This window comes from Pholis gunnellus, assembly GCF_910591455.1.
Source record: "Pholis gunnellus genome assembly, chromosome: 2".
Classification (NCBI taxonomy): Eukaryota; Metazoa; Chordata; class Actinopteri; order Perciformes; family Pholidae; genus Pholis; species Pholis gunnellus.
In genome coordinates, this window is record NC_136536.1 from 15,797,734 (window position 1) to 15,811,849 (window position 14,116).

The window sequence follows — 14,116 nt, forward strand, 5'->3', positions numbered from 1 at the left end:
AACGTAACAACAAAGACAGGAATGCATTCAAGGTGCACGACCTCTAAACACATTATAAGAGTCCACTGTCGGGTCTGGACATCAACAGGTAAATGTTCTAGTTGCATAAATGTAGACCTGTGTTGGAGGATCAGGTCGGTCGGTGGATGCCATCTTCCGATCCCTCGTTCGCTTTCAGCACAGGCTGCTCGAGTGTGCCACGTTCGACTGCTTTTCCTTAAAGATCTCAACGGTCCATAAAGTCTGTGGTCCATATTCACCACAACACAATGTTAATGATTACGTTCAGTAAACACAGCAGAATTCACTTTAAAGCATTAGTCAGGAGCCCCTTGTGTTTACAAGCAAGTACGATATCACATGAATTGATATAATTCTTATTATTATAATACAATCAGAACCAAATTCAGCTTTATTGGCCAAGTATGTGCAATACCAGAATAATACACTCATTAAAGACATAATTAGTCAAACATTGTGACACAGGGTGGACTACAAGATGGTCTCTAGATTAATAATGCAGGAACAGCCCTAAAATACTTATTGTTTGAGAAGATATTGTGCTTTTGTGGTGCATTTTGTTACTTAAATTAATCCAAAAGACTGAAAAAAACCTGTGAAAATAGGGCCATTTATGCTCCTGGAAGTCAGGGGGCCCTGAGATTCTGGGGGCTTGAAGCAGTTGTCCCCAATGTCCGTTTCCTAATCTGGTCTAGCCTCGGAGTCTGGCTGCTCCGGGACAATCCGGTCAATCAAGGCCAGTATGACTGATACATCATTATAAAAGCTGTAATATTACTGGAACATTAATCGTCATAATCTCCACCAAGTGACACATTAAAAGAAGTGAACTTAGCTACTGTGACCAATATGTCTTTTGGAAGGACAATGCTGTCTTTATATTTCCCGAGAGAAGTTGACAGACACATTTCAAGACTCCATTGAAGACCGAGGGTGTGTCAAAAATGACTCAATATTTATTATATAGTGCACCACATTTAATGTCCGAGTTTTTGATAATGCCTATAATCCCTGTGTGGTAACGAAACTCTTTGGAATTACCTCAAATGAAGTCTAGAAATAAAAGTTAATATTTATTGAGTTAGTTTTAGTGATAAGGATTGCAAATGTACAGACTATGTGCAGCTTTGATCAAAATATCCAATAACAGATAATACAGGTTCTGCAGCTGCGATATGCAAACAAACTTAAACATTTTAAGTGTGGACACTGTTGAGTTATTTTGATGGCTGTGGTATGGGTTGAACAAATCTAACCAAACTAAATTCTAGTCTGTAGTGACTCAGTCTCGTCAGTCCAGTGTCCAATCAGGTGCGTCCAGTAGTTGTCAGGATCTGGGCCTACTATTCTAAATAATAGCAATACATCCAAGTAATAAAACAAGGCAGTGAGGTTACATTCATGTTGGGTTCCTGTACATTTACATACATCTACGGTCATTTACATTCAATACAAACTACGGTGGGTATTGTGAGAAATGGAGAAGGAAATAGAAAAGAGGAGGTCAGGTAGGACATAGTGGCCTAGTGTGAACAGTATACTTCCCCGGCTCTGTGAACACAAGTAGATACTGTTTGTTAGTTAAATATTCAGAGAGGATGAGCATGATGAAAGAAACTGAAAGAGTAGACTGGAGTAAAAAAAAAAAGCTGACAAGCTGGAGACTGTATGAGTCAAGTAACTCCAGGAGATGGCAGTAATGCAACAGTAAAAAAAACTCATAGAAGAAGAAGAAGAAGAAGAAGAAGAAGAAGAAGACCGCCGCGGTTCCGTGTTGGAGTCTGCTCATCGACGAGAACTTCTACAGTTTCGGTGTCTGACAGTGTAAAGTTAAGAGAAAGAAGAAGAAGTACGTTCCTCCACAAAAAGCCAAGAATGACAGACAGGAAACCGTGTAAGGTGTGTAATTTCACCCGACAGAAGTCCTACGGGGTGGCAGTGCCCTCCTTAGATGACCTGAAGATGAAAGGTAAGTTGTGTTATAACGACTTTAACTCGTAAACGTGTCGGAGGAGTGAGTCTTAATTGTATTGCTTCCATTTGAATAAAAACTGTATTACACGAGATGTAAAATGTAAAATAAATCCGACACTATGTTCGTGCATTTAGCGGTGATCTTGGCCAGTCTGCTTTGGTCTGTTTTATTAAAAAGACATAAGGGTGTTGTCTAAAGTGAAACACAAATGTCATGATGAACAATGATCTTCATCACTGTTGCCAGACACACTCATTGCAGCCGTCGGCAGTGTTTTTTTACCGCACAGTTTAAACTTGCTTATCTGTCATGAACGAGCTGAGTAATGCAACACTTTCATCGTGTTCAAACTCGCAGGAGCTCAACAGGAAGAGTCGGGACAGATCTCCCTCCTGTCCTGCTCATACCAGGAATGCTCGTCAGCAGGCGTTGGCCATATCAATGCACACTATTTACATACAAGCTCTACTGGACAGGGCAACGTGTCTGATCAAGTTTGCTGAAAACCGTCTTTAGATTTAATTAATTGTGATCTGGATAAAGTCCTGTAACTGCAGATGACACAAAACCTCCAGTGTTATTTGGAAAATGTTGACCTTTTATATATACATTTAAACCACAGCAGCACTGAGTTATGTAGCTTCCCTTTAAACCGTCTCAGACCAGTACATAAATACAATATGAAAACAAAAAGCTAATAAGCAGCTCAGTATTACTCTATTAAAGGAGCAGTGTGTAGGATTAGTGGCATCTAGTCCTGAAGTTGCATCAAACTGAAGACCCCTCCCTTTCCAAGGGTGTTGGAACACTTCGGTGGTCTTCAGGTAGCGTAGAAATATGAAAGGTTCTCTCTAGAGCCAGTGTTCGGTTTGTCCTCTCCGGGCTACTGTAGACTCCGTGAAGAGGACCCGCTCCCTATGTAGATATAAGGCGCATTGCAAGCTAAAGAAAACACAACCGTTCTTAGTTTTGGGTGATTATACCCCAGTGAAAACATAGAAATGAAATAAAACATAGTAATGAAATCCCCCTACATCAAATCCACCAGACACAATATGGGTTTGTCATTAACACAGAATATAGATAGTTTAACAAGGCAAGCCTGAGGTAAGGTTGACAAATAGAAACAGCTGTGATGAAAGAAGAGGCGATGGCTTTGATGGATTGCGTTGCGGGAATAATTGGGAGGTCTGTGAGTTGTTACTGCCTTTTACACATATGGCTAAAGCGTATCAAAGTCCTGTGTGCCACTCATGATAAAGGATAGCCACCAAAGATCTGTAAAATCTCTTATTTCTCCGTTCTTCCCACAGGAAGTGAGTTTCTTGGCTTCAGTCCTGGTGATCCTGTCACAGTGGTCCTGGAGAATGATGGGACGATAGTAGAGGATCAATCCTACTTTCTGTGTCTCCCTTTAAACACAAAGTTCATGTTGTTGCATGAAAAAGAGACATGGTCACCAGTTCGCAGGGGTAAGAAGGTGGACTGGGATTTTGTCTACATTTCCGTTTCTTATTTTAAAATGAAGTGCACGTCCATGTTCGGGAAGTAATTTGCTTTTCGTCGTAGTGGATGGTGGCACGGCCTGGATGGCCAGAGATTCTGTGTTGCTGGAGGCCGATACTGTGGAGGCTGATAGTGTGGACGCCTCCAGTGCTGCAGCACCCTGGCTGGACCTGGCTCAGCAGCTGAAGCAGGACCTTGCCAGCATCATCCTCATGTCGGAGGCAGACTTACAGGTACCGTTCCTTCATTTCACCGACTGTGTTTGCAGTCATGTTTATCCCAGCATGCACTGGGAAGAAAACAAGGAAATAGTACTTGAAAACCACTTTCCTCAGTAGTCACCATCAGCTTTTTAATCTTTGTCCTGTTAAAGGATAAGGCTGGCAATATTCTGTATCCTTATCGTTAACAAGCGTCATAGACAGACTGCTCTCACTAAGCTCTATTATCTGCGTGACTAAAGGCTAATATAGCAAATTCGTGTTTGCCATCATCAAACAAACCCCGGGGCTGTGACAAGGAGGGAGTCCATGCAGGAGATTTATTTCGAATAAAATGTATTAAACTAAAAGGTCAACACAAAATAAGTGTGTTTAGATCAGCAATGAAAGCTGTGCATGGATGTGTTGTCATGTGTGCTGTGGAGGTGTTGAAGGCGCAAAACCACAAAGACATTTATGCTGGGTGAATGCCAGCTGTATGAGGAGAGTGTGAGCACAGAGGCCAGCAATAACAATAGTGCTTTGGTTAGCAACCTGGAATTACCAAGGGCTAACCAAAGTGGCATACCCAAAGGTCCCTTTTAAAACAAAGGCTAACAAGCCAAACAAATCCTCCCAAGACGCAAATAGAATCAACAAAGTTCAAATGAAAACCAAAACACAGCATGGGCTAGAGCCCTTACCAAAGCTGCCAAGTTGCCGGCATTTAAGGCAACAACCTCCCCACAGCTCTTATTCTAGTTCCTCCCCTACAGACCCAAATTATACCATGAACCAAAGCATCTTCAGATATGCAGGGCTCAGAGCAAGTTAAAGACCAGACAAAGCATAGATTTATTTTACTCTCCTAGCCACGTTACAGTGTATTTAAGGTCACAAGCCCGCAAGACACAAATAGATGTACTGAAACACGTGTAATGGTGAAGTCAAAGAGCCACCGCAGAGCCCTGTTTAACTAATACCACTTACTAGCCAAGTAGTCTCAACCGTACTGTAGTGTTCGGACAGATACTGGTGGTGGGTCTTCTGCAATGATTCCACCAGAACAAAAAGGCAAAAAACTGACAACCCCTCTATGGGTTTGCAAACCAAACAAACTGGGGACAAATGCTGCTCCCTTACAAAATCGACCAAAAACAAACTCCTGTAGAAAGGGCGAGACAGTGAGCACGGAGGCCAGCGTTCATATCTCAGTGGCCCAGGTGAGCCTAATCAGCTGACAACCCTCTCATGTCAGCCAGTCGACTGCCCAGGTTAGCAAGGACAGCCTCCAAGACAGCGGGAGAGGCGTCACACCGTTGACCTCCATATCTAAGAATTATTACAAATACATCAGTCAGCCACACTGTGGCACTTGGTGACATGTTCCATCAGTAAAATAGACACTGTTGTGTATTTGTAATTGATTTTGCATACACTGCCCTTAAATACTCATTATCAGGGTCCGAAATGAAGTTGTTTCCTCACCTGTCAGTGTGGCAGGACGCATTTCTACCGGCTACTCGGAAATTACCGATCCTTTTGAAAGTGATGTTACTCGTTTTTAAAGATAGGAACCTATGGGGTCACAGACAGTGGAGGGAAGTCATAAAGTAACACATTGTTGGTTTTGGTCCTTTTTAATGGGATTTGTTGTCAATAAGAAAAACGTATAGTGACACCAGCCTTGTCCAGCTAAAATAGGCAACGATTACCTTTTTGGCAGGAGGCAAGTTCACAGTGTAATATTTGACATTCACCTTAACTAAGTTTATTTTAACTATACCTTTAGCTTTGCTGTTCATTCCCTCCTTGTATTTGTTGTTGCTGTCGAAGCACCGCATAGACATACCGTAGTGTTCTCAAAGAAAGGATATTTTTGTGCCACCTGCTGTTCCAGACATTAGTGGAAGCCCCGTGCCTCGAGCTCGCCTCTGCTCTGGGCTTCCAAGAGAAGAAGGCCGAGGACCTGCAGGAGACGGTGCAGAGGGTTCTGGACAGGCGAGAGGAGGAGAGGCAGTCCAAGGAGTTGCTCCAGCTCTACCTCAAAGCTGCGGAGAAAGAGGACGGACAGCAGGAAGACCAAAGCCAAGGTACGGCTGTGTCATTGTGTGGTGGTTTTTATTTGAACACTTTGGAAATGGTTATAAATTATATTGGACACTTTTTTTTCTTGGTTTACCCTCTTTTTTTTCAATTGTTTTTAATCTTTATTGTATCAGTTGGAGGGTGGCACGTTGTTGTGGCCATAAAAAGCCACTGAGTCTATCCTATGAAAATTGGAATGAATAGCTCTGATCAATAATCGTGAGTTCAACGTCCAGCAAAAATAATCAATATTAACCTTTGATTGTGTAGGCCTGCAGGAAGGTAATGGCTCCTCTGCTTGTTCTGTGGACAAGAGTCTGGGAGAAAGCTGACCAAAACCACGATCAACATGAAAGGCTAAAAAAATCACAATAATTCTTGATATATGTATTATTTTTAAGAGCTAAGCACGCTATTTGTATTCAATAGCGATATCTTTATACATCCATGTTCACATCCTTCACTTTTTGTATTTGCATTGTAGCAAAGCATGTAGTCATGACGAGATCATTAATCAATTATAAATAAAAAACAACTGTATTTTTCAGTGCCAACACTTACTGATAAATCAGCCTATTCCCTTTGGTGCTTGGTGATATTTACTGTAGGCGGAGAGAGGAGCGGTGACTGTGCCTTTTGGCCACTAGGTGGAAACATTGTTGCTGCTGAATAATCCCCCCTCTTGTTGCGTTTCATTGTAACTTTACCCGTGTACAACAAATGATCCTGAAAGAGAATCCATTTTAATGTGTCAGGGGATGGAGACGTGGACGTGGAGGTGGATGGAATGGAGGTGGACTCTTCATCCGGATTCATGTCCAGGACACTGATGGTCCTGAAAGGCAAAACAAGCCCAGAGACCAGACTCTCCACTGAGGATCTGCAGGTAATCCCCTCACACCGCTGATCCAGTATGCCCCAGAACTTCTGCAGCTTATGCTGTAAACAAACCCCATCGAGTCTAATAAGCAGCTGAGAAAATGATGAAGCAATTATGGAAAACTGCAAGTCCTAACGCAGCACATGCATAGTTTATTAGTGACTCTGTTGTGTAATCCAAAGGGCATTTACTTACTTATATAAAGTGCGTGCACAAAGAGAGCAATTTATTACAAGACTGTCTGATTGGATTGCATTAGTTTGTACAGCTGTCTAAAACACAACAATCTAAAATGATGAGTCAGTAATATAAAGTCTCACATTTGCACTGTTTTGAAATGAAGCCTCTTCCATGTCTCCTCAGATGGTTGTGAGCAGAGGGGTGAAAGCTATGGAGCAGGTGCTGGGCTGGGACCGAACGAGGACTTCTGCGCTGCTGCAGGCCTGCGAAGCCGAGCTGACCGGACGTCTCCAGCAGGTTCAGGCCGTGCAGTCCATCAGGAGCAACGCACAGCTGGAGTCCAGTTAGCAGAGCGCGGAGGAGGGTCAAGAAAAAAGACTGGGCCGAGGCTTCACCGGAGAAGAGACTGATAAGAACTCACACAACCTGCCTCAGGGTCAGAAGAATGGGATATACCTTGTGTTAATAATAGGATCCATAATGCTGGAATCCATGAATGTTAATGAACTTGCAAACCACTTGAATGCTTTTTGCCTCAAGAGGAAGCAGAGTCATTTGCACAAGTCATGTTTATCAAAGACATGCTGGCGTTAACCACTGGCATCCACTTTTCTATTTGCTCCTTATTGTGGCGAGTGCCATGCTGTGAAAATAATCACAGATAAACATATCCATGTGAAAAGCAAAACATTTTGGGAAATATGCCAATTCGCTTTTCTTGCCGAGAGTTGGCTCGGAAGATCGATACCATCGCTCTCTGAACACTTGTTCAGTATGAAGCTGCAGCCAGCAGCCCGATAGCTTAGCTTAGCTTAGCTTAGCTTAGCATAACGACTGGAAACTGGGAAACCGCTAGCTCGCAGCAGCCCCTGGTAAACTCAGTAATTAACACCTAAGAAGTAGTCCCACACATTATCCCGGTAAAACCCCAACTTGTGGGTTTTGCACTTCATTGGTGCGATTTAAACGATGAGATTAAGGGGCGCTAGCTTTTAGTTACCTTCAGAGCCAGGCTAGCTGTTTCCCTTTGTTCCCAGTCTGTATGCTAAGCTATGCTCATGGCAGCTTCGCATTTAGTTGATAGGAATGAGAGTGGTATCAAAGCGTTCTTCCCAATATGTGGAGTCATTGCTTTAAGGTTTCATATAAACTGTTAAATTAACTTCCTGGTGTTATTGTTTACATACTGCCCCCCCCCCCCTCTCTTACACTGCTATTTCAGACAGAAGGCGTGCACTATAGGTAGGAAATATGCTTTGAACTAGCTAGAGAAACCCTGTGGATCTCCAGCATTTGGTGAGTGACAAAATATATTGTTTTGTATCTCTTTGAAAGAATGTAGGTGCTTTCACTGAAATTACATTTATATCTTGAGTATATGGGATCTTTTGGGATGGGTGTTGTTATTTCAGTCAGCTGGTTCCTTTTAATTTGACCTTCTTGTCAGTTTTAAGGGCCACTATTGGACCCAAATAATATCTAACTTGTGATGAAAATAAACAGGCCCCCCTACAGGGAACATTTTTATTTTTTGTAAATCAACTACCTGAATGTGGCATTATCCTTTCCATGTTGTACCACCAGTCTTCATGCATGTGGTGTGAAATGTCATCATTAGCTGATGTGTGACCATTTCGAGAATCTCTACGTGGAATACAAAGACTGGTCGGAATACCAAATATGATGAGCACAGGAACTCTCTACATAAGGCGCAATACTAAAGGAACTTCTCCAGCACTGCGATAGACTGACATGAAGTGCAGACAGGATCATACTGAGAGAAATGTATTACTGAGCGATGTATGCAAATGCAGACATCAACCAAATGTATTTGTATAAAAGCTTCATCTGAAAACGGTACGCCGACTAATTCATCACTCTTAACAATAAAGGGTATGACAGGATAAGAAGTATTTCAGGGCACACGGGGAAGCTTCACTGAGCACATTATGGGTGAGAATGACAGCTTCATCTTTGAGTTGCACAGAACCAATATTTCTGGATGAGAGCTCGCTTAAGACCATCTGTTATACACTATTATAAAGACGTTATGTATCAGTGTCGGGGCTGTGTGATGTAAGATGGTGTGTGTGTACAATGCGTGCAGGTCCGTGTGACTCATAGGTCATGAAGAAGATAGCCTTTGTCATGCCTGTCGTCTCATCACTGGTCTCTTGAACAGTGATCGTGAATGACGGGTGAATTTGCGGAGGGATCATCCGTTTGTGTTGCCGTGAGATTGAGATGACACCACTGTCTTGTACTTTGGTATTTGTTATTCATCAAGATCTCCTAGTTACTCAGTCTACGACACGTGGTTTCTTCATAAGTGAGCATTCGCTCTCTCTCTCTCTGCCGTTTTATAACCCTTTGTCACGTGTCAGTTCTCCAGTGCGTTCACACTATTTGATGTGAACATGCACGACAAATGTTCCAGGGGGATTTGGATATGAGCGTACATTCTTTGATTGAAGGTGCCTTTTATAAACATGTTGAATGGTGGTAAGATGGGTTTTCTAAATTCAACCAGCCCTCTAGCTTTCGACAGTTCTCTTGACCTTTTATTATTGTGACGGATTTCACAGACAGACGCCATTCTTGAGACTACTTTCTCTGAAGACCTAAATCTTAACGCCAAATAAAATGTTGGGCTCAAAGCTAGGAGCTGTTCTTTGTGAGAATACAATTTAGAGTCACTGAAATACTGATTAATGAATTCTTCCCATGGTCAGAAATAAGTGAGCCTCCTTTATAGCGCTCTCCTCACATACAGTATAACATATTCATGCTCAAGATGAAGGGTTTTTAGCTAAAAGCCTACTGGCTGCATGCTGCTGCTGCTACATATTTTCTTAACAGTTGGTTGATGGGTTTCATGCTGTGCGTAATTCCTGTGGAATTGGCTCCAACTAGCTGAACAGTTAGAAGTGAGTGGGGTATTGAGCATTTGTCACACTGTTTTGGTGGATTAGATTATGAGTTAACAGTGCTCAGGCAACAACTGCCGGTTTGCTCTGTAAGCACCCAGTTGCCCCGAGGACGGTCTGGGAATTTCATGCTGGAAACAAACCTTATTCCATGCGGTCAGATGACTTTCAGAGAACACATGTCCACCTCAGGCCTTGTGGTTTTGTGGGGTTGCAAATGCCAAGGTGATGTATGGGTCAGTACACACCTTGCCTTGCTTAGGTGTGTTGGCCTTCACAGTGCCAAAGCATGTAGCAGCATTACCGTTCAGTCGACACAATGAGGGTTAAAAAAAGTTAACAGAAAAGTCGTGTTGGACTAATTCCAAGAAAAAAGAAAAAAAACGATCCCTGGATATAACACTGCGATAGAAATCAACACAAGTGTGTTTCTTTCTCACATCCACTCGTTCAGGCGTGCTCTTTTGCCCTACTTGTGAGGCACAGACGGACGAAATGTTAGCGAGTGAATGCAAAGGTGTGACATGAGAGGCAATTTCATGCTGAAGAACCCTATAATGACTGTTTTGATAAAAGGAGCAGAGCTGGGATTGCGGAGAACAAGCTGCATAATGTATGAAGGTTAAACGACTAACATTCACCACTTCTTAGACCAGACTGACTGACTTCCAGAATACTGCAGAGAATTAATTTCTTATTTCTGCCAGAGCATTAAAGAGCAGAACGGTTTGCATCAAGCTACACTGCTTTGAGGAATACCCACTCTTTGTTTAATTAAAATGCTTGTCTGATCATATGTGGCTTCAGGTTCTATGTTATGGGCACAAAACATTTACAGTATTTGAATGGACTTTTTATTTTTATGTGTAAATTATTAAGTCAAAGTGTCTTTTGAGTTATGCTTTAATTCGCTCAGAACAAAACAATGAAACGCCTAATACAAAAGTAGTTAAAAGAGGATTAAACTAGATTAGAAATGAGATGCAATCACTGAAATTCCTTGACATTTTTGAGTATTTTTGTATTACCAGTTTCATAATGTCATACCAAAGTATCATTACAACATTGATTCTGCAAGGCTCATGCTCAAACACAATATCCAAGCTTCACCACGGTTGTGTTAAATTCCCAGGTTGTAAAAGTCACTGTGTAAAATTGACAGATAAGCGTATAAGTACACAAACATTGCTCATGCCAACGAGCTGGATCAGGATTCCGCCTTGATACTGGTGTACTTGATCTTCCATCCCTTGTTTTTCCCACTGGAGTCGGATCTAAACGCAACATGCACTTGGTAACTTCCTGTGTCAATGCGACCCGGTGGCACGGATCCACAGAAGGGTCCATACTCTTGTCCAGCTGTCGAAATCTTGTAAAAGGGGAAGATCGAATGAGACGAGTCATTAAAAAGGCCTGACTGATTTATGTCTGCCAAAAATTATGCAGGAAACGGCATGGCCGTATAGTATATCACCCGAGGAGGACAGGTCTGTAACAAACTGCCTCTACAGGCATGAGGAGGAATACATTGCTTGTCACATGACTAACCTTCAACATATCATACGGACAAGGGACATCTGAGTGTCCCTCTATGTCAAAGGGGTCCAAGAAGTGCAGAATTATTCTGTAGCCCTCCTGCAGACGGATGGTGTGGTCACACTGACTCATGGGCGGGTAGGGGCTCGGGTAGCCCGGACTGGTCAGGACCCCCGATGGCAGGGTCAACACCTGGCTGTGGCATGGCACTGTGGAGAAGACTCACGCACTCATTAGAATCCCACATCAACATTTCGAGGCATGTTATAGATATCTTGTCCAGTCCTTCAGGGTTTGCGTGTTAATTTAAATGATTAAGTTTAATGATCTACGTGCAACAATAAGGTACTGGCTATGAAAAAGTTTTTGGTTTAGAAGAAAACATTTTTTCCTGTCAAATGAGACATTTACTGGGATCGTAAATGATGGGATTCATTTGGGTTTGCTTTATTGCCCCGGTGTGCAGATGTTGTTACGGACAAAAACAAATGAGTATCGCAAAGAGGCCGAGTTCCTGTAATTCATATAATTAGTACAATCTCTAGGCAGGTAATCATTTTTGCCTATTCATTGCATGATTTGTTTTGTCACCCCCTTTTCCTCTAGCAAAAAATAATAATTTAAGGCACATCAACTGGTAATTGTGATTAATTACCTGGTGTCAGTACACTATTTATGCTTCACAGGTATCAATTTTTAATGCCACTTTGAAGTTGATTTTCCCTCAGGAATCAACAGTAATTAACCTTGCCTCACACCAGCTGGAAAAGATCAACTACTTGATGCATCGGTGCGCCTTTTCAGTCTGAGATTATTTAGCAGAGGCCAGCTATGATAGAAGGAAGTCCAATCTAATACAATATCAACTGTGTGCCCTCTGTGAAATATCAGAAAAATTGTTATTTGAAGATTTGTTCTGCAGTACAAAAGCAAATGGCCTTGCTTTCCAATAAGTGTAATTACATGTTTACAACACTGCCATTTGATCGTATTTTCATCCAGACTTTTCGTAAAAAATTCTGAACTCAGCAGCATTTTGTATTTTCAACACCCCAACACCGAATCGCCAAATGGCTACTTTTGATTATAGTCAACAAAAGCTGTGGAATTAAAGTATGTTGACGCTCACCACAAACACCATAAACCGTATCAATATATAGTCAGATAGACATGCCTCTTGAGCTTTAGTCTGCGTGGCTCTTACCTGTGCAGGATCTTTTGTTGTCATGGAGAAGGTATCCTTGTTTGCACGTGCAGTAATATCTGCCGATGTAATTGTGGCAAAAATGATCACACACCTTTTCCCCATCTATCTTGGACAGACACTCGTTGATGTCTGTTAGAGACAGAGAGGTTAGAGAATGAAACACTTTACAGTAGATATGTATTGTCCAAGATACTTTAAATCGCAGACTTTATTCGCAGAACTAAGCACCGAATGAGTCTGGTTTGTCTTAACACACAAAAATGTTGATTGGCAATCTACGTAAACAACCGCTAGACGTTGAAAGAAAAGTTTGAAGTATTAATTGCATGAAAACAGGCATCAAATCTTTAATCCGTGGATGATGAAAATGACATGAAAATGAAAAATAAACTAAATATGAACATTACTGTATTTACCTGTGATGAAATAATCCTGCTCCTATTTTGCTATAAAACTCCCTTACACACTGCTTCGTGCAATTACAGCCACTAAAGACTGTGTCTGCCTTCTGGCAACACATGTCACTATTCTGCTTCACCTTCTGCGGTGTAAAATGCTTGGAAGCCCGTGAATCGTCCCTCGTTAGAGTAGTCACTCCTAAAGACCACTGACATGAGGTTCCCGGCTGATAGGATGATGGTGTTCCTCGGGGTCCTTTCATAGTTCTTCTCTTCCTCACCACAGAAGCGCAAGGTTTCATTCCCCTCTGCCAAAACCTAGTTTGGACAAGGTGAGAGGCATTTTAGTCAGTAAGCCACGGACTCCAGTGCAGAGAATGGGAGCTGCAGTTTCTCCAGCATGTTACCTGGATGTAGTCATATTCACACTGGTCTGAGGGTTCCACGCTGAAGTGGCTGAAGTAGAGTTTGACCCTGTGGCCATCTGGGACAGTGATGTTCCACACTTCGAGCTGGTTGTCAGGGTATGGCTGGGGGAAGTTGGGGGAGGTGAAGCTGCCATATAACCCTGTCATTTCCACACTCAGTGAGACATGGAGGAGGGAAAATAGGGCAAGTACACGGCACCCACTGGGCAAAATTAGGTGTGATGGCAGCAGTTTCAAGGATTATTTTTGCACAAATAAAATGCTAACTGACACTCACCTGGTCATGTTCGCGTGTTTTGGAATAGTTCACCCCCAGTGAGCCGAGGGTAAATGAACCCAGCTGCCGACATTTAGGTAAACAAAGTGAGGCAAGCACATGATCAGTTTGTCATCATTCCCCACCTCCCTCGGTCGCAGAAATCTGTCAAACTGGTGAATGCCAGAATAATTTATATTCATTTTATTCTGTTTAACCCTTATATCACCTCCTATCAGTTTTTACATGTGGGAATTGATAATTTAGATAAATATGACACAAATACACATATTCCCTTGTAATTAATTGCATTCACCAAACACAGGAAGGTGATCGACAGCTCTGATGTGGATGTCTAAATCAAACTAAATCTAAAAAAAAACACACAAACAGTTTGACTCCTTTCTTGAATTGAAAATGTCAACATCAAATCTCGAATTGAAATGTTAACAAAACAACGCAGATTGACCTGTAACACACTTTAGTGTGCTGTAAAGCTTTTTAAAAAGGGATG

The 14,116-nt window shown here is 42.1% G+C and overlaps 3 protein-coding genes across 4 annotated transcripts in view; 1 reads left to right on the forward strand and 2 right to left on the reverse strand.

Moving 5' to 3' along the window:
- Positions 1–184, reverse strand: part of pex14 (peroxisomal biogenesis factor 14) — a 44,436-nt gene extending 44,252 nt beyond the window's left edge. For both annotated transcript variants that reach the window (XM_079174184.1, XM_079174183.1), the window contains exon 1: positions 118–184. In XM_079174184.1, coding sequence (XP_079030310.1) covers positions 118–153 — 36 coding nt within the window. In that variant the 5' untranslated portion in view covers positions 154–184. The remainder of the gene's footprint in view (positions 1–117) is intronic.
- A 1,580-nt stretch (positions 185–1,764) lies between these two features.
- Positions 1,765–8,861, forward strand: dffa (DNA fragmentation factor, alpha polypeptide). Its single transcript, XM_079167766.1, has 6 exons — positions 1,765–1,990; positions 3,310–3,468; positions 3,566–3,735; positions 5,603–5,795; positions 6,546–6,676; positions 7,034–8,861. Exons 1-6 carry the CDS (start codon positions 1,897–1,899, stop codon positions 7,196–7,198), a joined length of 912 nt encoding a protein of 303 aa, XP_079023892.1. The 5' UTR covers positions 1,765–1,896; the 3' UTR covers positions 7,199–8,861.
- Positions 8,862–10,984: 2,123 nt separating this feature from the next.
- masp2 (MBL associated serine protease 2) lies at positions 10,985–13,631 on the reverse strand (the record flags this gene model as incomplete). The annotated part of the gene is made up of 6 exons (XM_079176214.1): positions 10,985–11,146; positions 11,326–11,522; positions 12,518–12,649; positions 13,059–13,236; positions 13,326–13,548; positions 13,624–13,631. 6 exons carry the CDS (start codon positions 13,629–13,631, stop codon positions 10,985–10,987), a joined length of 900 nt encoding a protein of 299 aa, XP_079032340.1.
- Positions 13,632–14,116: the final 485 nt, after the last annotated feature.

Excerpts from the sequence above, each read along its gene's own strand:
- dffa (XM_079167766.1), top strand. The coding sequence starts at position 1,897 with ATGACAGACAGGAAACCGTGTAAGGTGTGTAATTTCACCCGACAGAAG. Across the intron at positions 3,736-5,602 it reads TGTCGGAGGCAGACTTACAG|ACATTAGTGGAAGCCCCGTG; the intron begins GTACCGTTCCTT and ends CTGCTGTTCCAG. Across the intron at positions 5,796-6,545 it reads GCAGGAAGACCAAAGCCAAG|GGGATGGAGACGTGGACGTG; the intron begins GTACGGCTGTGT and ends TTAATGTGTCAG.